General features: G+C 38.3%; 2 protein-coding genes across 2 annotated transcripts; one reads left to right on the top strand and one right to left on the bottom strand.

Annotated features, from left to right (window-relative positions):
* Window positions 1–51: 51 nt before the first annotated feature.
* cacna1sb (calcium channel, voltage-dependent, L type, alpha 1S subunit, b) lies at window positions 52–19023 on the top strand. Its single transcript, XM_079467593.1, has 45 exons — window positions 52–472; window positions 1900–2005; window positions 4636–4775; window positions 4946–5079; window positions 5239–5391; window positions 5504–5709; window positions 5888–5991; window positions 6165–6301; window positions 6399–6480; window positions 6586–6746; window positions 6847–7072; window positions 7515–7722; window positions 7814–7934; window positions 8025–8139; window positions 8633–8729; window positions 8804–8873; window positions 9270–9402; window positions 9743–9872; window positions 9965–10024; window positions 10113–10219; window positions 10330–10417; window positions 10724–10831; window positions 10916–10968; window positions 11050–11196; window positions 11362–11563; window positions 11850–12008; window positions 12090–12200; window positions 12282–12365; window positions 12851–12898; window positions 13599–13625; window positions 13713–13838; window positions 14382–14447; window positions 14546–14637; window positions 14847–15006; window positions 15084–15211; window positions 15307–15403; window positions 15499–15601; window positions 15675–15776; window positions 15898–16025; window positions 16113–16235; window positions 16322–16542; window positions 16614–16657; window positions 16784–16872; window positions 17201–17287; window positions 17394–19023. Exons 1-45 carry the CDS (start codon window positions 273–275, stop codon window positions 17613–17615), a joined length of 5505 nt encoding a protein of 1834 aa, XP_079323719.1. The 5' UTR covers window positions 52–272; the 3' UTR covers window positions 17616–19023.
* A 597-nt stretch (window positions 19024–19620) lies between these two features.
* taf10 (TAF10 RNA polymerase II, TATA box binding protein (TBP)-associated factor) lies at window positions 19621–22188 on the bottom strand. Its single transcript, XM_079467592.1, has 5 exons — window positions 21395–22188; window positions 21056–21213; window positions 20905–20969; window positions 20482–20596; window positions 19621–20072 (listed from the first exon to the last, which is right to left on the bottom strand). Exons 1-5 carry the CDS (start codon window positions 21522–21524, stop codon window positions 19983–19985), a joined length of 558 nt encoding a protein of 185 aa, XP_079323718.1. The 5' UTR covers window positions 21525–22188; the 3' UTR covers window positions 19621–19982.
* Window positions 22189–23390: the final 1202 nt, after the last annotated feature.

Raw genomic sequence — 23390 nt, 5'->3', positions numbered from 1 at the left:
CCTGACTATATATATCCCTCATAAGTGACCAGCTGTGCCTAAATGCTCCCTGCCCCTCTGATGTCTCCTTGTCTGGTGTAGTTTTGCAGCAGGGGCCAAGGCGAAGAAGTGCCTTCCTCACAGAGGGAGTGAGGCTTAGGACCATAGTAATACCTGCCCTGGACTTAAAGAGACCAAGGACCTGCTAAACCTGGAATCTTACATCAGATTTTGCGATACGGTGAAAAAAGGGAGTTTCTTTTGCGTTTTGTGGAGATTTGAGAAGATTCAACATGGAGTCGGGCAGTGGTGGTGGTGGGACAGCAGCTTTGGCCTCGTTCATCATGAATGAGGAAGAACTAAAGAGAAAGCAGAGAGAGAAGCTGAAGAAACTGCAGGCCACTGGAGGAAACCCTCGACCTCCACGTTCTCTGTTCTTCTTCACGCTCAAAAACCCTTTCCGCAAGACCTGTATGAAAATTGTGGAATGGAAGTATCCTTCAATCTCACTTTAGTGGCAAAGCTTTGAACTGTGGTTTGATGTTTAAAGTGTAAATGGGATATGAGAAGTACTATTGAGAATGTTACAGAAAGGCATCCGTCCCCTGGTGAGATCTAGCATGCACGCCAGAAAAAGCTCACAACCATGGCTATTATCTTTCCTTTACTCTGCTATTTGAGGTAAAGGGATATTTCACCCAATAATGAAAATTCTATCATCATTTACTCACCTTCGAGCTGGAAGAATACTTTTAACCAGTAAGATTTTGCCCCCAATTGACAAGAAATGGTAAAGTAATTTTTCCTACTCTCTGAGTCAATGGGGGGCTAAATCTGTTTCGTTATAAGCATTCTTCCAAATATCTTTCTCTGTTTTCATCAGAACAAAGAAATGTGTACAGATTTGGAACAACTCGAGAGTGAGTAGATTGTGACAGAATTTTTTTTTTTGGGTGAAGTATGCCTTTAAAAGTGAGATATACGACCCATGACATTGGGTAGATATTGTGCACCATCAGACGGAACAAGTAAAACAGACACATTTGTTTGATTTAACCCCCATCATAGCTCGCCGTTGCCAGTTGAATTATGGTGTTAAGCTTTTGTTATGTGTGAAGCTCACCACAGACAAACAGTTGGCTCAGGTATTCACAGGGATGCTGATAAGGGGATGGTCCTCATATTATTTACAGTCAAATGGCAAAAAATGACAAATAAGAATTTATCTCAGTGCTAATTGTCCAACTGGGTAATGGACAGCTTTTGGAGTTCAACATTGTTGTGTGTTGTACATCTGGAGGTTTTTTTCTTACCAAACAGAATTAAAGGACTTTCTCTGGAAATATGATTAAATACACAAAGACTTATGTCTGTGAATGCTGTTTTTCATGTGATTTTACATAATCACAAGAATCTAGATATCCAAATACAAAAGAATGTAGCATTTCAGTAAACGTTGGAAACAGTTTGTTAATTTCCCTCTTTGAGGTCATCCTGACACAAAACGGACATTTAGAGTAGACTTTCAGTTACTGCGTAGTTCAAAAAGTGGAAGAATTCAGAAGAGAACTTTGTGTAAAATAGTCAAATAAGAGGTGTAATTTTGGACTCTGTTGTGCATAAGTCTATTTAAACAGTTGAAAAATATTCTGGGTGTGCACAGCTGTTGTCTGGAATCACTAGTGGACATGATGCTGAGTTGGCAGGGAAATTCTACATTAGGCCCCTAGTGGTGGAAATGCACACGGCATTTAATAATAATTGCAGGCTGGATGTATAGGACAGCTATTGGGCCTGATTTAGAGATAACTGATGAATTGAAGGGCCCCTGAATTAGATTAATAATGACGTGGTTCATGATGACGTGGTTCGACTCATGTCCCTCATATCCCCAATGTTTTCCTGATCAGCTTCCTCCAGACCTTTTGAGATCATTATCCTGCTAACCATCTTTGCCAACTGTATAGCTCTGGCTGTGTTTCTTCCAATGCCTGAAGAGGACACCAACAACACTAATTTAACACTGGTGAGATGCAAGTTCACACTAACTGACACATAGATTTGATTGAAATAATAAAATAATTATATTAAAGTGGCCCTACTCAGACAGTTTCTGCACATCTCATGTTAATCTTGAGTACTTACAGAATAATATCATGCCCTTCCAATATCAGTAGAGTCTTTAGTTTGATCACATTTATAAAAGACAGATATAGCTGTACAACTATTTCTGGAGAGGCGGAACTAAAGCACGTGCGCACACATTGCCAGCAAAACACAGACAGTTTCACTTACTGTGTGGGGTTCATGTTCGGCATTGTTTAGGTCTGGGAACGCCGCCCCATCTATCAATTTCAAGCGATCTCCAAATCCAGCGTTATATCCAACGTTTAGATAACATTCATCACCCAAATGCAGTGAACAGAGAAACACAGCTGAACTTCATGAACCTAGTTCTCGCTCTCTCTCCTGCAGGCAAGTGAAGTGACTTGTTTTTCCAGCAGAATTGTCCAATAAGGGACTACGAAAAGTTGTTACGTAACGATTTTCATGTTTAACATTGTAAATAAGTCAGAATACATGAAACACCGTTGCAGGGCTGCTTTAAAATCATCTGTAGTGAGGATGAATCCCCTTCCAGGAATGAACCCCAGAAGGAGATTCTCGTATAGTGACTACCCATTTCGAAAGCTTGAGACCTTGAGAATGCCTTTAAAAAACTAGATTAACTCAAATTAAACGGATAGAAATGTCTTAGACACACCACCTGGTCTGTTTCCAGAGAACCTGAGAAAGTAAACGTATACAAGATACGTTTTTGGTAAGCATTTTGCCTGCTCAGGTCTTTGGCTCTCTTGAGCTATGAAGGAGGTGCATATCACTTGAAACTGAAACTGTACGTGTGTGCTTTCAGTTTTGCCCCGTTGGAGTTTTCTCTGGATTTTTAGAAAAAAGACTGCTGTGGATTAATATTAGAGATGCACTGGCCAATGGCGGATACAGTATATACTGTCAATCAAAAGAGGACAGGAAAATGCAATGAATTGTGCTCTGTATATAAAAATGTTAAGAAACATCACCAGTTTGATGTTCAATAAAAATAGTCATTATAAGAATTGATAACATTCAGAAAGTTAAGAAATATTGATGTAATCTTTAATATCGGTATCCCCAGATATCACTCCAAGTAACCGTATCGGTGGGGAAATCTAGTATCGGTGCATCTCTCAATAATATACTTTATTTTTGTGTACTTTTTTATAACAATAAAAATGATTCAATGCAAGTCACTTTTGTAGCTGGTTTTGCAATGTATATTTAGACATTGTGAGTTGCAGCGCAGGCAGGTTTAGATGCATCTCTGAGATCCAAAGGTATGAGTGTAGGGTTTAAAGATACACTCAGCTGTCAGAAGGGGATCTTTCGTGACGCATCTGAAATGATTGTTTAATTGACATTCTATTGAAATAACTGTGTTGTCTCACATCAACTGTCCAGCATACTTGCACATGGCATGATTTACTCTGTGTTGCAACACAGAACTTTGTTTCTAGGTTTCTAAATTGCTTTTCATGATTTAATATGGCCGATCTGTGTCCCTCCATTTGTAATACCTTGGTTGTATCAGAATCTAAAAGAAATGAAAAATCTACTGTATTACACAAACATGACTCAAGCTTTATTGGTGGTATCTAGGTCACACACTCTTTCCACTAGTGTTTGCAGTCATATTGTGGGTGTCATTACATTTCAAATGGCAAGAAAATCAGAGCCCAGCTTATGTATTTACTCCCCATTGCTCCTCCCTGGGGTTACAGTGACTTGTGCTGGTGGGCCGTCCATTCCTAAGATACTAAGTCATGAAACAGGAGCTGAGAGTTGATCTCAGAAGACGTGGTCAAAATTAGGTCAAAGACCTCTACTGTAGAATAAGAAGCACAAATTAATCAATGCAAGCTTGGCAAACACACACATTAGACTCTCACAACAGATCCGGGAACAGTTGTTTGACTTGGCCTGAAATTATGCCTTGAGATTTGTGTGGCGCTAAGATTGTTTTGCGTATGTGTACATTCTTGGAGTACTGCTGAACTGAACTGAAACCCTTTCTGGGATGTAAACAGTTATTTCAAGATAATACATTCTGTACTATTTCTTTGGAAAGTGACTAAACGCTGATATCAACCAAAATGGCAACATGTGAAATATACATAACATTAACATTTATCCATTTGGCAGATGCTTTAATCCAATAGGGATCCTGGAATTCTGAAACTACCTTAAATATGTATGCAATGTGAAATTAGAAAATTGTAAAATATGGGATTAATATGTTGTATGAAGAGTTCATTTGCAAAAACAGATAACAGATCATTTTTGTGCATTCCAAGCAAAATCAATCAAACTGTAGTTGGGTTGTTTTGATTATGTAATAATCACTCAAAATATACACAGCTTACTAACAAAAGAAAACACAAAGAAAACATGATAACATAATAATAAACATGATTCATGAAAATGAATAAAAACAGAGCTATTTGGGGATCAGAGTTATTCGAGACTCTTCATATAGACATTAATGATAATATTTTACATGGCATTAATCTCTTATGTAACATTGCTTTCTTTTTGTTGTTGTTTTCTCTGTTATTGCAGGAGAGTCTGGAGTACATATTTCTGGTCATTTTCACTTTGGAGTGCTTTCTGAAGATAATAGCCTATGGGCTTTTGTTTCATGAAGGAGCCTATTTACGAAATTGTTGGAACATACTAGACTTTGTCATTGTGTTCATGGGGTAAGAGGAGATTTGGGAAGTCCAGTAGTATTTAAATATCTCAGTTGTTTCAAATGTGCATCACTTTGGGTCATCTGTGGAGCGTAAGAAATGTCACAGAATCTCATAAAGAATCAGTCTATTTTTTTGTTGTTTTATGCTCCCAAATAACAGTTAATCTGCTTCCACAGACTGTTCACACTAGTTGTGGACACCATTAACTCAATAGGAGGAGTTCCTAAAGAAAAGGGTGGAGGTTTTGACATGAAGGCACTCAGGGCGTTCCGAGTGTTGAGACCGTTGCGCCTCGTCTCAGGAGTTCCCAGTAAGAACCTTTTAAAAATACTTAAAAGTTTTTTCAGTGTAAATACATGATTTTGAAGAGCATACATAATCAATGTTATTGATATCGTCTATATCAAATAGACAATGGATAAAATCATCTGATCAGTTGGATTTTGAACCCATACTTCTTGTCGTTCAGGCCTGCAGGTGGTGATGAGCTCTATCATGAAATCCACATTGCCTCTCTTCCATATTGCGCTGCTGGTCTTCTTCATGGTCACCATTTATGCCATTATGGGCCTGGAGCTGTTCAAGTGTAAAATGCACAAGACGTGTTACTATCAGGGCACTAGTGAGTTTAATAAATCTTGAAACCTCATCTAATAAATGCAGATTAAAAACTACTACCTTATACATTTTTATTTTTATATGCTGAAACATTAATGCGAGGAAACATGTTCCAGATATCATCGCTATCAGAGAGAATGAGAAACCTTCACCCTGCGCTCAGGCCGGACACGGGCGTCGCTGTACCATCAATGGCACTGAATGTCGGGCAGGTTGGCCTGGTCCTAACTTTGGAATTACTCACTTTGACAACTTTGGCTTTGCCATGCTCACAGTATTTCAATGTATCACAACGGAAAGCTGGACTGAAGTGCTCTACTGGGTAATTGCTTATGGACATGATGGTGCTCCAATGAATATTTGTCAGTGATCATGATATGACTATATACCTAATTGTAAATAGACTGAAAACAAGACAGACAAGACATTTATAATACTCCAAAAATACATCTATTTATTCATTTTTGTCGTGCATTTAAATGGATGAGTTGGTTTTTCAGGTCAATGACGCTCTGGGAAATGACTGGCCTTGGATCTTCTTTTTGACTCTAATTATGCTGGGATCCTTTTTCATTCTCAATCTGGTTCTTGGAGTTCTGAGCGGGTATTGTATATATTTCAATGTTTTTAAGCTTTTGTACTATTTACAATAAATATGGTACATAGTCATTTATATTCGGACGACATAAAAGATGCAAACGTGAGTAGGCAACTCTGCACTGAATTTGGCAACAATTAGCTGTTTGTCCTAACTGAGATGTGTTCTTTCTGTTTTAGAGAGTTTACTAAGGAAAGAGAGAAGTCCCGTTCCCGAGGAGAGTACCAGAAGCTACGAGAGACACAACAGATGGATGAGGATCTGAAAGGTTACATGGAATGGATCACTCAGGCTGAAATGGATGAAGATATGGCGGGTAATGGCGCCTGCTGTCGGTCTCTTTGTCTGTCTGTCAGTTTTACTTGAGTGTGAAAAGTGTAATATTAAGCTTTTCTCCTAAATTTACCTTACAGCACTTCTTTCTAGAAGGAACACAGGATCAGAGACAGACAGCCTATTCCAGATGGAAGGGCTCAACCGGGTGGTCTATTACTAGTATGTAATGCCATCCTTCCCCCTTCCAAAAAATCTAAACAAATCTGTGTATCATGCATAAAGCGGCATTTAATTGGTTTCCAATGTTCGCTCTTTAATCCACAGCCGACTAGCCCGTCGCTGGAATGTTGTTTTACGAAAGAAGTGTCATGTTTGGGTGAAATCTAAATTCTTTGGCTGGTGGGTAATCTTCGTTGTGTTACTCAACACTTTGACCATTGCTACGGAGCATCACCAGCAGACTCAAGGCTTAACAAATTTCCAAGGTCTGTTTGATAATGCACCTAATTCCCATTCAGTACTTAAATGGTGGTTAGTTTTGTTTTGCACTACAAACAAGTTTAAGAGTTTGTCTTTTGGTTGCAGACACTGCTAATATAATCTTGCTCGGCTGTTTCGCGCTTGAGATGGTTATGAAGATGTATGCATTTGGACCGAGATCTTACTTCATGTCAGTCTTTAACCAATTTGACTGCTTTGTGGTCACGATCGGCGTTTTTGAGGTATTGCTGGTTGCATCGAACATCATGACACCACTGGGCATCTCTGTGATGAGATGCATACGACTTCTGCGCTTGTTTAAGCTCACAAGGTATGGTCACTTATTTCAGCTTCTTAAAGAACTGAAGAGTCTGATTACAGTGATAATTCACCCAAAACTTCAAAAATCTTTTTTTAGATGAATGCTGGTAACTAAACAACGGCAGTACCCGGCAGTAAAGTACTACGGCAGTAAAACTTCTATTTTATACAAAAACAATGCAAGTCAACGGGTACTGCCATTGTTTGGTTACAAACATTCTTTAAAATAATTTGTGTTCAGAGGAAGAAAGAAAGTCAAACAGGTTTGAAATGACAAGTGGGTAAGTATGTGATGACAGAATTAAAATTTTGGGGTGAACTATCCTTTTAAGAAGAGTACAAAGTTTTATTTGACAATATAACGCATATATGAATGTGTTCGGTTTCTTATCATCATACTTGTGTGTCAAAATTTTTTGAATTAATTTACAAAATGTGTCTTTTCTCTTTAGGTACTGGAAATCACTTAGTAACCTGGTTGCATCTTTACTCAACTCGATCAAATCCATTGCCTCCCTCCTCCTGCTCCTCTTCCTCTTCATTGTCATCTTTGCCCTCCTGGGCATGCAGGTCTTTGGTGGGAAATTCAACTTCCCCGACAGAGAGGTACAGCGCAGCAATTTTGACAACTTTCCCCAGGCCCTCATCAGTGTGTTTCAGGTACCCTGACAGCTATTGTGATAAAACTCTTTTTTTGCAACCTTTACTTAAAGTTTAGGTGACTCTAACATCAATTGGTCTTGGTTTTCAGGTCTTAACTGGAGAAGAATGGGACACAATCATGTTCAATGGAATCATGGCTCATGGTGGACCTTCATCTCCAGGAATTCTTGTCAGCATTTACTTCATAATGCTCTATATCTGTGGAAACTGTATCCTTTGAAAATCTTGTGTTGTTCAGGTTCAATAATTATTTTTTATAGTGAAGGAGGTTTTATTTCCTTAACTAGCTTGTTGATCAGTCGTTCTTTTAAATGTGTTCTTGGCCATCGCTGTGGACAATCTGGCTGAAGCTGAGAGTTTGACAGAAGCACAGAGAGAAAAAGCAGATGAGAAAGCAAGAAGAAAGCTCATGAGGTGATACTTTCCCCCCACGGTACGGGGAAAAAACCCAAATGCAAGACAGCAGGGACGAGTGACAAACTTTAATAATACAGTCAAAACAAAGCCCATGATAGGGTAAAACGAAAACTAGACAAAACAACAAATGCTTTGAAAACAAATGCTTCTCGAAAGGGGGCAAATAAAAACAAGGAATCACTATGACTCAAACAACTTAAAACTTATGACACAACTTGAAATGCAATAGACATCCAGACCAATGGCAAGTTAATCCAAGTTAAGGTGCTATGAGCGCACACACATCAGGCAAGGCAACACAGGACAGCAAACACAAGGGAATTAAACAGGGAACCAAATCAAGAGGGCAACAGGTGCAGGGCATGAAATAATTTACAATAAATAATGACGAAACAAGAGGCAGAATCAGGACACGATACCTCATGTTTCATAATTTTGTTATAATTAGGCTATGTATTACCTGGTGAATCTCTCTCCTTTAATAAATCAGATCTATGCCAGAGAAAAGTGAGGAGGAGAAGGCTCTGATGGCTAAGAGACTGATGGAGTCCAGGTCGAAAGCTGAAGGGATGCCCACCACAGCTAAAGTAAACATAGCACAGAACACAAATTCTCAACTTGATTGTTTCAAAGTGATAATATCTTTATTTTTGTGCCTCAGCTCAAGATAGATGAGTTTGAATCAAATGTGAATGAAGTGAAGGATCCCTTTCCTCCCGCAGACTTTCCAGGTGAGGCTCGAAGATTAACTCTAGCACAAGGTTTTAAATATTATCTGAAGCAATTCATAAAACGCTGTCTCAGTTCGCACGGTACATCTCTAAACGTGGAAAGGAAAGTTCTGAGAAAGCTGTTCTATTATAAGTAAAACTTATTCTTAGCTCCCGTCTACAAGCTCATTTATGGAGCACATTTCCAACCACTGTGATGCCTGTTTGGATTAGTTTCTCGAGCCGTGTAAAATTAAATGAGCATTACAACATAAACAGCTTTTATATTGTGCTTCAAGATCAAAGCTATAAAGTAATGCAATGAATGCTGAATCAACAAAACATTTTATATGCACGTGATTTGTTTGAACAGTCAGTGCTGTTGTTATTCTGCTCATACCTTCCTCTGCTGCTCAGGTGATGATGAAGAAGAGGAACCAGAGATTCCCAGCAGCGCTAGACCCAGACCCATGGCCGATCTGCAGCTCAAGGAGACAGTGGTGCCCATGCCTGAAGCCAGCTCATTCTACCTTTTCGGCCCACAGAATAAGTGAGGATTCTTGCTTGATCATTTCTGCCCATGAAATTCAATAATGTTTGCGTTTGCCCGGACACCTATTAAAGTAGCTGTACAGTAAAATGCTGTTAAAATTTTACTCTACTATCAGATATAAATCATTTGAACACTTTTGTGTCATTTTCAGTCTATTCTAAATGATGCCTCCACGATGCTTTCAAGACTTGCTTTCACAAATCATTCTCCCAATTTAGACAAAAAAAAATGTGTCGACTTTTTAAAACGGCACAAAATATCATAGTTTTTCTTTACCATTGTTTAACGTTTTTGCAACATTCTTTTAAAAACTAAAACTGTGTTTTTCTGTTAAAAGGTTCCGGAAGCTTTGCCACAGGATCATCAACCACACCACCTTCACCAACATCATTCTTCTCTTCATCCTCCTCAGCAGTATCTCTCTGGCCGCTGAAGACCCCATCGACCCCCGTTCATTTAGAAACAAGGTAGCCCATGCTCTGTTCGCAGATCTGCTGTACAGCTGAGACTATTTCATCTAAATATCTGATCATAAACATCTGTTCATTTATTTTCACAGGTCTTGGCTTATGCCGACATCGTCTTTACGACCGTCTTCACCATTGAGATCGTACTGAAGGTAACACACCTGTTGGTTTTACTGTATATAACGTACAGATTTGTGTGGTTGACCTTTCATGCGGTCCTGACCTGTATTGTATTTTTAGATGACTGTTTATGGAGCTTTCCTGCATACGGGCTCTTTCTGCCGAAACTCTTTCAATATTCTGGATCTCATCGTTGTGGGTGTTTCGCTCTTGTCTATGGGAATGGAGTGAGTTTGTGTGCTATCTATTGTGACGTATTATATGACAAATCCACACGTGTTCTTTAGTTATGATCTTTACTGAATTGAATGGTTAAGCGTGTTGTTTCTATGTTCAGGTCTAGCACCATCTCTGTGGTGAAGATTCTCAGGGTTTTGAGGGTCCTCAGACCTTTAAGAGCCATCAACAGAGCCAAAGGATTGAAGGTCAGCATCTCAAAGGGAAAGTTCACCCAAAAATGAAAATTCTTTCATTTACTCACCTTCAGATTGTTCCACACCTGTATAAATGTATGTGTGTTTAGCAGAACAAAGAAATGAGTATAGGGTTGGAACAACATGAGGGTGAGTAAATGATGACAGAATTTTCATGTTTGAGTGAACTGTCCTTTTAACCCTCCTTTGATTTGTGCCATTTCTATTTAGACATGAAATCAGTTTACATCCATCTAAACATCAAAATGTATATAGCAATACCACTTAGACTTAATATAATTACATTTTACTTTCCAGCATGTTGTCCAGTGTATGTTTGTGGCCATAAAGACCATTGGTAATATCGTCCTGGTCACCATGCTCTTAGACTTCATGTTTGCCTGCATTGGAGTTCAGCTCTTCAAGGTAATACAAAACAAATTACGCAATGTTACCTTTTTATTTCTAATTGTAGGCAGTACTGTTGAATGTGTTACTTTATCTCTGCAGGGCAAGTTATACTCATGTACGGATCCCTTGATGAAGACAGAAATGGAGTGTCAGTGAGTATTTCATTTTCTTGAAAACCTTTTTCTACTCATGAAGTTGCTTTGTGCTGATGAGAAATTCTTGGTTGTTCTCAGAGGAACATTTATAAAGCATGTGCAGAGCTCTCTTCATGACATGGAGGTGGATCATAGACAGTGGGTCAACAGCAAATTCAACTTTGACAACGTGCTGAACGGCATGCTGGCTCTCTTCACCATATCCACGTTTGAGGGCTGGCCAGAGTGAGTCTTTGGAAAAAACTATTGACACGTACAGCTTAGATCTTTGGTTTCAAAAATTGAGAATCAGCGTAGTGAAAGTCTTTTGTTAGAAGTTTCATTCTGAGAAGTCTAATGGAAAGCAAATTTCTAGTATAAATCTTTTTCATTTACTGACTTCTACAACAGGCTTCTGTATACAGCCGTAGACTCAGATGCAGTGGACTCGGGTCCCGTGTACAACAATCGAGTGGGCATCTCCATTTTCTTCATCATCTACATCATCATCATTGCCTTCTTCATGATGAACATCTTTGTTGGTTTTGTCATCGTCACTTTCCAAGAGCAAGGAGAGCAGGAGTATAAAGACTGTGAGCTTGACAAGAACCAGGTAACCAGCTAAAGACAGATGGGATTTAATATCAGAAGATTCTGATTGCAGTATTCATTTTATCTATTTTAATTTACTACACTTAAAAAAATAAGGTATTTATTTTTCATCCTAACAGTTAGATTGAAATCAAGCAATAATTATTAGACCCCTTGATGTACAGCCATGCACCTACTATGGCTCACGGACCAGGACCACCCATTTAATATTGCAGGCAACAAAACTACCTGTGCATCCTGTATCTCTGCAATTTCATGTTTGTTTTGTGTCTCTTACCCTTCAACAGCGTCAGTGTGTGCAGTATGCACTAAAGGCGAGACCCCTCAAGTGCTACATCCCAAAAAATCCACACCAGTATTGTGTCTGGTACTTCGTAACCTCCTGTTACTTTGAGTATCTCATGTTCTTTCTCATCATGCTCAACACATTGTGTCTCGGAATGCAGGTAAGCATTTAACATTATTAATTGTGTTTAATACAACAATGGTTGTTTTTTTACTGTTTCGTTATATTCTCTGTGATTCAGCATTGCGACCAGCCCGATTATATTACCAAACTCTCAGACACTCTCAATCTCATCTTCACCGTCCTCTTCACTGCCGAGATGTTCGTCAAACTCATTGCATTCAAAGCAAAGGTAATTCTGCTTCACTCAGTATGAAACCAGTAGTCAACATTGCTTCAACCATTATTATATGGTACTGTTGGTCTATTTCAGGGATACTTTGGAGACCCCTGGAATGTGTTTGACTTTGTCATTGTGATTGGCAGTATCGTTGACGTGGTCCTCAGTGAACTTGACGTGAGTATGACGATAAATAATTTGTCCGCAAAGCCACAGTTACACCAGAAGTATACTCTTTGAATGCCCTTACCAAACACAAGCGTTCCGAATGGTGACCAACAATCTAAACGTGTATATAGCGATACATGAAGCAAAGAGGGCATCAGGCATTCAATAACAACAATATGAGGCATGAGGTACACCAACTCCAGCCAAGTGACTGTATATATCATCCGACCAATTTCACTCACCAGCGGCTGGTCATTATTCATTTCACTCATATTAGTGAACGTGTCGAGTCTCCCATTTTCTTCACACATTCACGTAACTGTTTAATACACACCGCTGCACATAATCCAGAGTGATCTGATGCACTTTTGTTGTAAATAACCTCTTGAAATGCTATGTATACATGTTGGTGTTGTGGTTTGTCTCCCATTTGCCATTTTTCACGTTCATCTTCATCTCACTGGATGTATGTAACCGTCCTCTGTTCTCCTCAGACTGCGCTGGAATCCAGTGGAGGATTGTGGTGTCTTCACGGTTGTGCTGTAAATATCAGTCCACACTGCATGAGTCTGCTGTGACCACAAATGTACTACAACTCACATCTCTTATATTAAAAGATAGAACAGTTTAAAAGCGATTCATAGACTGGACTTTAGTGGCCTAATCGCCATTTGTTTGCTTAGTTGCTGTTAGACAATGTGGTGGCTCTTGTTATTAAGGGACAGTTCACCCAAAATGGAAATGATTTCATCATTTATTTACCCTCTTGTCAATCCAGACCTGTATGACTTTCTTTCTACTGCAGAACACAAAATATATTTTGTAGAACGCTGGTAACATTGGACCCCATTGACGCATTGTATGCACACAAAAGAGACATTTTTCTAAATATTGTCTGTTGTATTACACAGAGTAAAGAGCCACACACAGGTTTTTAATGACATGAGGTTGAATAAATGATGACAGATTTTTTGGGGTGAACTATCCTACTGTATAAGGGTATGTTTTAGGTATAAACGTCATGAAAAATATATTGCATGTCTCTAACACTTGGTTGCAGTTTTTGGAGTTTCTTTATTTTTATATTGATTTATTTTGTGCATGAATGTTTGACAGGAATATTGCTATGAATTTATGGAAAGATCTTTGTATTTCTTAATGTAAAGTAAATACAAAATGAAATATGACTTCTGTTGGACCAACGATTAAAATGAAAGAAAAATGAGTCTCTTTATGTTTTAGGAAGTGAATCCAATGCAGGCTATAGCTGTAAGTAACTCTCTGTCTGCCTTGTTTGCAATACATTATACCTTGTTTAAAATTTTACGCGTTATTAAATCATTTATTTAATTATAGGATGAAGAAAATGTTAAAATTACCATCACCTTCTTCCGTCTGTTCCGTGTGCTGCGTCTCATTAAATTGCTCAATCGTTCAGAAGGGATCAGGAATCTTCTCTGGACTTTTATCAAGTCCTTCCAGGTCAGACAGGAAAATGGTGTTTTGTGCATAAATAGTCATGGGTTTGATTTCCAGTCTTCAAAGGTCCAGTGTATGAAATTTTGCAGCATCTAGAGGTCAGGTTGTGACCCACGGCTCACTTCACCACTCCTACCTCCTTTGCGAAGCACTACGGTGGCTGACACAGAACTAAGATGTCACGTTTTTGCTTCTTTGCTGAAGGAGATAATGTATTTACAAAACGCGCTCTATAGAGCAGTTTGTCCGTTTAGGGCTACTGTAGAGACAACATGGCGAATTCCATGCAAGGGGACCCACGGTGTTTCTAGATAGAAATCGCTCATTCTAAGGAAATAAAAACATAATGCTTCATTATTTAAGCTCTTTATACACCTCTGAAGACATAGTTATGTATATTATATCGTATTTATGTCAATAGATTCTCCAAAAAGTTACACACTGGACCTTTAAAGATATATTTCAGTATTTGTTTTAGATGTGATTTTGCTTTACTCTGTTTAATGTTTAATAATGATAGGTTGTGTTGATTTGTGATTTCTTTAGGCACTGCCTCATGTGGGTCTCCTCATTGTGATGTTGTTCTTCATCTATGCTGTCATTGGGATGCAGGTGAGCATAATCTCTGCTGATTTTAGTCAGTCGTTGAAATGCCATGTACTTTCTACAGTTCTTGTTTTCGTCTTTTCTCAAATTCTGTCTTTCTGCAGATGTTTGGGAAAATTGCACTGGACGACGGTTCAGAGATCAACCGCAACAACAATTTCCAGACATTCCCGCAAGCCGTTCTGTTATTATTTCGGTGAGCTGATCATTTACTGTAAGAAACAATCGGGAGAGTAAATGTGTACAATTATCTTAAATTATTATGTGAAATTACATGCTAGTCATTGTTCTCCAAAATCTTTTTATACAATTTGAGCTATGTATAAAGTCTCAAAAACCATACAGTATATGAAAAACTATATTATCAGTTCAGTAATAGTCAATGATAAATGTTCGGGTTGACAGTGTTGCCACTGGAGAGAGATGGCATAAGATCATGGTGGCCTGTATGTATGGAAAACTCTGTGATGCCAAATCAGACTTTGGTCCTGGAGAGGAATACACCTGCGGCTCCAGCATTTCCGTTTTCTACTTCCTCAGCTTTTACATGCTGTGTGCGTTTTTGGTAAGCTTTCATTTCTCAAACATGCTAAATGCAAGTATTTTATTGCAATGGAAAATGTAATACTTTCCTCCCTCCAGATTATCAATTTATTTGTGGCCGTCATTATGGACAACTTTGACTACCTCACGCATGATTGGTCGATCCTCGGCCCGCATCACCTGGATGAATTCAAGAAGATCTGGGCCGAGTATGACCCTGAAGCGACGTAAGTTATGAAACGGACCCAATGTCTCATACAGAGTATCCACATTGTATGTTTTACGGCAAAAAATAATAAGGTACATTCTGTCTTTTATAAAGGGGACGAATCAAACATCTGGATGTGGTTACCCTTCTGCGGAGGCTTCAGCCACCGTTGGGCTTTGGTAAATTTTGTCCTCACCGTTCAGCGTGTAAGGTAAGACAGATGATAGGACTTCTTCGCCATAAAGACAATTTGCTTTGTATTCTAGTGTGGATTTTAGATGTTTGTTTGTGAATCTTCAACCACAGAGACTGATTTCAATGAACATGCCACTAAACAGTGACGGAACAGTGACCTTCAACGCCACTCTCTTTGCATTGGTCAGAACTGCTCTCAAGATCAAAACTGAAGGTATTTAATTATTTATGGACAGTACGTTTTTGCAGCACACTGTGTATTTACACACTTGTGTTGGCTTTGTTAGGAAACTTCGAGCAGGCCAATGAGGAGCTGAGAGCCATTATTAAGAAGATTTGGAAACGGACCAGTATGAAGTTGTTGGACCAGGTCATTCCTCCTATTGGAGGTGAGATAGCTATGACACTGTTGGACGAACCGGTGCATTTAGTTTTCTTGTTCTTGTGCGTTGTTCAAGTATGCTTTGAGCTACATTGCATCTGAATAAGCTGTGATTTGATTGGCTGTAGAGGATGAGGTCACCGTAGGAAAGTTCTACGCCACCTTCCTGCTTCAAGAACACTTCCGCAAGTTCATGCAGCGACAGGAGGAATACTACGGTTACCGGCCAACCAAAAAGAATGCGGCTGAGATTCAGGTACACCAGATGAGAAAAACCTGCAAATGCATTTTTTTCCTGTGTACAATATTTTCTCACATCTGCGTGATCTTTTTGGCATTGCAGGCAGGTCTGCGCAGCATCGAGGAGGAAGCAGCACCTGAATTGCACAGGGCCATCTCATGTGACATGATCGCAGAAGATGAGATCGAGCGTGCAATGGAGGCTGGAGAGGAGGGCATCTACAGGGTGTGCAGTTCCAGACAAACTGATTGGTCATTGTTTGATTATCATGTATTTGTGGACTTACAGCCTATGTGTCTCCATTCATGCAGCGGACAGGAAGTCTGTTTGGAGTTAATGCGGACCCCTTCGCCTCTGAGCCCAACAGCCCTTTATCCACTCAGGTGACTAGCCAGAGACCCCTTCAGTTTGCAGAGACCCATCTGGAGGACATCGAGTCCCCCCCTGACTCTGTCTTCCTTCCTAACACCGTGTTCTTTCCTGATAACATCAAAACAACAAGCAACAACAACAATGCCAACTTCATTGATGAGTAAGTATATGATGATGGAAAATTCATATTTGAAATGAAGGTTTATGATGCTTATTTGATTATGTTTTTAGCATCTCATCTAGGATTACATTTGAGAGCGAGTCTCAGGATACAAGTAAGTGTGTTTTTACCTCACTTTATGCAAATTAATTGACATTCATTCTGTTCACAGTATTCTCTTTAAATTGAATAGGTTTGGTAAAAAAAACATTTCTAACAGAAATCAAATGTTTACCAATAGGACACTCCAGTTTGTATGGGGGCGGAGCTTCAGGTGCTGATGACAGGATGCTGTCAGGGTTTACTGTGAGAACAGATACGGAACCACAGGTATGGTTTTTATTTTTTTCGTAAATATATGCATGTATGTGTACGTGTTTATAAATACAAAATGAATATGCATAGTACATCGACATATATCATGTAAACACAAACATTAATTATTTGACAGCCTTTAGTTACTTTACATAATTACCAACAATCAAACTTACATTTCCTCTGAAATTGTACCAGAAAGCTCAACTTATAAATTATTATAACCACATTTTTATGTATTAGGTTAAAAAGTTTTGTTTATTTGGTAGGTTCAAATTACAGGTAGCAGCTTGACTGCAATTTTTGCATCCTTTCTAACTTTGTTGTTTGTTTATCATATAAGTTCCCCTATAATCCATCATATGGCACTTCAGAGAACCTGAGAGCAACAAGAGAAGACTCACCAGCCTCCAACAAACTCATTCAGCAGGTAAACTGCACCAGGCTACAGCTGTCTCCACTATTTCAACTTTCCTAAATTTACCGCTTTCTCGGGCAAAATTAAAGTACTACTTGTGTTTTCTATCATTCCACAGGCACTGAGACATGGTGGACTAGATTTATTGGCTGAGGACCCAAAGTTTGTGTCTGTGACTAGAAAGGAACTGGCAGAAGCTATTAATATTGGCTTGGAAGATATGGAGGGGTTGGCTAAGGGTATTCTAAACGGGCAGACCCCCAAAGCACCAAAACGTAGACGCCGTCCCATACCAGTCATACCCTGCGCCAAACCCAAGGAAGACACTACTGCAGTGTAGATAGATATTTAGAAATAATGATCTTATATATGTGACATCATCAACCTGAATTTTATGCCCTTGTTCAAGTTTACTTACTTGACAGTTTGTAAACAGACAGTGTTCTTGTTGTTTTAAAAACAGTGATCACCCAGAAAATTAGCCCAATCTTTACCGTGGTATTTATGATCTACTGAGTGATAAAAAGCACACTAGTTAACAGGACTGTCACTACTTCTAAGTACTGAACTTTGTGTATTTTTCTGATGGGCAATCTGATTCAGGAACTGATTTCTGGTTTGGTGACTGAACATATCAGGCATCCAACATAGAAGTTATCAAACTTCTGTTCTGTGAACATACACAATAAACCCACACTTGAGTAAGATGGCTTTAATACCGACAAATTACTTTTTTTATCTGGATGACCCATTGAAACACGAAGGAAACATTTTTCACCTGTGCCTTGTGAGCAAGCAATGGTTTAAAGCTGCACATATTTGTAAAAGTCAAATGGCTTACAGCTAAAATGTAATTTTAATAGAACACATTAAAAAACAACAAGCATTTAAATCTTTTTTGTAATAGGTTAAAAATACAATTTGTGTTCAATTGAATCATTTATAATCCTGGCATGTCTTGTTTACAAGAAAATGTTTAGCAGTGATTTATTTTAGAAACTCTGTGTTCTGAAAATTGTCATTTTAATTTGTATTATGTATGCTAGCAGAATAAGCACACATTAAAAGTGTTAACATGTTTGTGCTCTTTGGTTGATGCACAACATGCAAAGCACTTTATTTGTAACATGCTGATTCCCTTACTCATTTAACAGTAAAAAGGTTGTGTAAATCTTTTAAATGTGGCATTTTAGTTGCAAATGGGCTCATCTGCCTGTTAGTTTTACGTTCTTGGAAAAATCTTTCTCGATGCTCCCGGTAGAACAGAATTTCTAAAGAAAAGACACATTGGCTAGCACATGATAAAAGCTATTTTTTGCTGCGAAGGGTTTAAGTTTGTGTCAATCCAATCTTTTTGGCTTTATTGGACATTGAGATAAGTGGAATGGGATCAGGACGTGACGCAGGCCGGATTCGAACCTGTGTCCCTGTAAGCTGCTTTCTTAAATGTGCTGTTAGCACATGCTCTATCCACTGTGCTGATTTCTTGTCATTTTTTTTTGTTTCTAGAAAAATGTGATGCTTGCTTTGACTTTGTAATACACATTGCAGTGGTGCAGATGGTAACGCTTTAATATTTTCAGTTGTAAAGAACAAAATCCAGTTAGTGCAGGTGCTTGACTTGAACAGCTATGCAATAGACGTCTTTCTATTTTCTCTGTGAAGATTTTGATTACACTTACTGTAACATGTTACACGTTTTGAAGAAGCACATTTTAATTAAAAACCTGTTGACTTCGATATCACAGACTAAAGTCTTAAAGCTGTGTATGAAAAGTATGAATGATTGGTTTGCATTGTGTAGACAAACAATTCATTTAATTTAAGTCTTTGAAACAATCAAGTGACAGACCTAAAAGACAAATTGGTGTTTCAATGTCAAATTTTTCTTTTAGCTTTCAAGATTGTTCTTTTATTACACCATAAATCACTATATGGAAAACATGCTAAATCGCATATGCAAGTCAAATAAGAAACCTGACAACATTTTGGGACTCGATACTACTATAATTAGTCTTGATCATAATATTTATTTTAATGCGAGACGTCAGTGTTACAATTGCCCTAAATATTGAGCTTTGACATTTGGTTTGATTGTGTACAACAGCTGAAAAGCAACTGCGAATAGCACACATCAAACGCTATTATTTATATCTTTATTCCTAATCATTGCACTAGACCAGATGAAGTGATGAGCTCTCTACGGCCAGTGCAGCTGTACCTCATACTGTACTTATGACGGGGAAATATGAGAACAGCTCCAGATTCTATTAATACAGCAACACGCCTATAGCTCAAGCCGTGTATGGTGTTAAACTAAATCCACAAAGTAGAAGACAGCAAAGTGTTTTTACAAACTCGTATATTGTTTACAGACATTTTGAATTTACATCAAATTACCTTATTCCCTGTAAAACGTATACAATTCCAACACATTTCTTTATACAGTGATTCATCTAGGTGTCAACATAATACACAGTATTTTTTACTGACAAAATATGGTAGAAATTAATTACAAGGTATTTATTTATAATGAATTTTTACTGATGTGTAATCAAACAACTCAAACAGGCTTAAAGAATAGAAAAAAAAGCTGCTAAATGCCTAAAGGCTCCTGTGGGCTGATGGTTCCCGCACTACAGAATATCATCTTCAGAGCTCTGATGTGATTTTAAGCAGACCAGTTAAGTGAGGCTTTATGAAGCCTTCAAATGAAGTAGTACGGTTTCTTAACATTTACGCCATATTCTGCCAGGGCTGGTGTCAGATCTTCCATGGTCAGAGTGTACTTCTTGTCCTGGGTATAGATTTTTGTTTAGAGTGAATAGAAGATTTTTCAAGACGTATACATGCACTTACATGCCTTTAATTTGTACAAATATTAACATGCTGATTCATATGTACAAACGCAGAAAAAAGACCATTTCAAAATTATTTTAATAATTAATTTCATATTTATAGATATGTGTTTAAATAAAATGATCATATTTGTTTCATTCTGTGAACTACTAAAAAATGACTAATTAGAATTTATTTGCAGAAAATGTGAACTGAAGAAACAGGGGAAATTTTAAACAAGAAACTGGACTGGAATCACCACAATACATATAGCAATGCTGATTAGATGAAAATTTAGAACGGTCTCCCAATTTTTTCCACAGCTGTATATAAAATGTACAGTGTTCAAGAATTTTGTGAGTTCAAACCTTGGCTTTGTTCCTGGAGCTGGCAGAGGCTGTTCCCTTCATTTTGCAGTGCTGCAGTGCATCATTTGCAATGTCCGAGATAAACTTCTGGGACGCCAGAGAGATGAGTCGGATTCTGCCAATGATAATGTTGTTTAAAAAGAGTTAAATGAGATGAGAGTTTAAGCATGAGTTATAAACCTGATTATTTACAAAATGATAAACTTTAAAAATGTTAAACGTTAAACAAAAATGTATATTACAATGCAGTATCTTTCATAAAAACTCAAAGTATACATAGATGCACAATAATTCAAACAACAATGACTCTATAACAGACTAGAAAGAATGTATTTCCCTCAAAAAGGGGTATTTTATGTCGGAAGAACTTGAAGATCCTAGAAATAATCTTCCCTACTACTGCAAACAATCAGCTCAGCTCACATTCTTGGATCCGAGGCTTCAAAACCAGCTCGGTTGAGGTAGTATCCTGTGACTGCATCTGGGATCTGAAACGAAGTCAGTCTGTTAACCGTGCCATTCACAATAGTTCATCATTAATCAATATACATACAGGAATCTTGTAAGAACTCACTGTGGGAGTGTAGTCCTCCAACTGCATCAGGAAGTCAGCCAGAGGTGTAGTTGAGACGACAGGCTTAACATCGCCATTTGCGATTCCTGCAGGCAAATACACGCCGTTTGATACAGCGGAGTCAGATGATGGGGTTGCCATGGCAGCCGGGGTGGGAACTGTGAGGAGACAAAAGTACGACAGACGTTCATATACACGCCAAAGTTACACACATAACATAAACAACCACAATGTCATAACTTTCTAAAATAAAAAGCTTTATACTTCCGACGATGCAAACACGTTTAAGGCAGCAATATGAAAACGAAAAGGGGTGCATAGATAAAACATTTCACACACCATTCGTGCTCCCGACCGCAGGGATGCTGCTTGAGTTTGCAACTGCGCTGTTCGGGACGCAGTTGCTGCTGGAGGTGGATGTGCTGGATGCGGCTCCCGCCAGTCCAGCTTGCGGAAGATCCACGTTCATCTTTGTAGCGTAACGTTAGCTGCCCTGTTTGAAAGTGAATATAGCGGATGTGATAATCTAATTCTTTTCCGTTTAAACTAAGTTAATGTGTTGGGTGGTGCGATCTTTTCGGCATCTAAAGACGCGAGTTTAGCGACAATTCAAGCTCAGGAGAAAAATATTTACGCGAGAGGTATGTCACGTGATTAACACTTCCGTGTGCAGCGAGTAATATAGCCCGAAATGCTTTGATCAATAGTTCCGGCACACGGAACTTGACTGTACGTGTAGATAAAGCGCCCGTCTTTATGTTTACTAGCCACAGTAATATACTATAGTATCGACTACTGCAATGCTCTTTTCTATGGTCTTCCCCTCAAACTCTTAGAGAAGTTACAGCTGCAGAACTCAGCTGCACGAACAATCACCAGAACTCCTAAAGGCTAAAATTCACTAAAATAAGTTTCAGTAATGGACTTGTTGCAGAAGGTCTTATATTCTTCATATTTGTCCAGTTAGTGTGTTTCTATCTGAAACTTTCAAAAAGTCTGCAAGTGTATGATGTCTAGTTTAAAAGAAATGTGTTCAGATTTTTAAAGTCTTGTAGTGTATTCCAGCCATACGATGTTTACAAAGCACTGCATAACCTGGCTCCATCATACATATCCGACCTACTTTATACTCTATCCCGAACTCTTAGTTCCTCCACGTATTATTGGAATAATTAGAAATTTATTTTGTATTTAAAATGCATAGCTGCTGACCATCGCAAGTTATAAGATGTTGCAATAGCGCCACCTGGTGTTCATATTTGTTAGTTACTTGTTAGTTCAAAGTTAGTTAATTGTTCCTGGCAGTTTTTCAGAGAAGACGAGAGTTATCTTCAGGGCCCGGTTTTTCAAAAGTAATCCACTAGGATTTTGGATAACGGATTGGATCAAATCTTGAAAATGTGTTTTTCAAAAGAAAAAACGGATCACATAATCGGATTAGATCACGTAATCCAATTTTGGTTTTGATCTGGATCAAACCTTTAGTTTGGGTTTTTCAGAACTTTTTTGTAGGATTTGCATCACTTTGATCCAAAATATCTCGATTAAACTCATCCCATCAGAAGGGTGGATTCAGCGTGGATTTCATGCCCAAAATGTAATGAAAACTTTAAAAATGTATCAAATAATACTATATTTGGATCATGCGGTATCTTACAAGATATCCTATTTATTCATAAGGTTTTAATTTTATTTGTTCATCCGTCAGGCTACAGTGATTAGGTAGGCTTTAACGTATTCAGCCTTTCAGGCCTACAGCAAAGTAGAAAGAGTTTGGCCTCCAAACAGCTGTCAAAATTGACCAAAAACAATAAATTTTATTCTGTCACTAATTGATATATATATTCATCACAATCGAAAATATTTTTGTTTTTAGAATATTTATTAGTGATGCATGCAAGGATTACAGAATAACCAAAAAAATGCAAAGAATGGCAATGACTGATTTTTGTAATCCAAAACAAATCCAAATCAGAAATAGTGTCTAACTATTGCGTCCCTTGTTGTACGTCCTTGTTTGCTCGTTCTGGCAGAGGAACAACTGACTCTGACCAAACTGCAGCAAACCAAGGCCAGACTTGAGATCCGCCTCCTAAAGGCTACGCTCAGACAAGCTGGTCTCTCCACATCAGATGATGAAGTCTGAAATTATTGTGGAGTATTTGACATTAAGTCTTTTATTTTAATTCAATATATCTATACTTGATACTTGTTATAAATATCCTCATTGTACAGTGTTTGTGTTGTAGGTCTCAGATGAGTGTGTGTTTTCATTTCAAATAATTGACCCCACACTGGCTATTCTACTTTTTACATATCTGTAGTTCTACATTGT

Source organism: Barbatula barbatula, assembly GCF_947034865.1.
Source record: "Barbatula barbatula genome assembly, chromosome: 11".
NCBI lineage: Eukaryota > Metazoa > Chordata > Actinopteri > Cypriniformes > Nemacheilidae > Barbatula > Barbatula barbatula.
The sequence above is the reverse complement of the archived record's forward strand: the minus strand, read 5'-3'. Positions and strand labels throughout refer to the sequence as shown.

Coding starts and splice junctions, on each gene's coding strand:
- cacna1sb (XM_079467593.1), top strand. CDS start 273: ATGGAGTCGGGCAGTGGTGGTGGTGGGACAGCAGCTTTGGCCTCGTTC. Junction 473..1,899: donor ATGAAAATTGTGGAATGGAA/GTATCCTTCAAT, acceptor AGCTTCCTCCAG/ACCTTTTGAGATCATTATCC. Junction 11,197..11,361: donor ACGTTTGAGGGCTGGCCAGA/GTGAGTCTTTGG, acceptor CTTCTACAACAG/GCTTCTGTATACAGCCGTAG.
- taf10 (XM_079467592.1), bottom strand. CDS start 21,524: ATGAACGTGGATCTTCCGCAAGCTGGACTGGCGGGAGCCGCATCCAGC. Junction 21,214..21,394: donor TGCGGTCGGGAGCACGAATG/GTGTGTGAAATG, acceptor GTCTCCTCACAG/TTCCCACCCCGGCTGCCATG. Junction 20,597..20,904: donor GAAGCCTCGGATCCAAGAAT/GTGAGCTGAGCT, acceptor TATCATTGGCAG/AATCCGACTCATCTCTCTGG.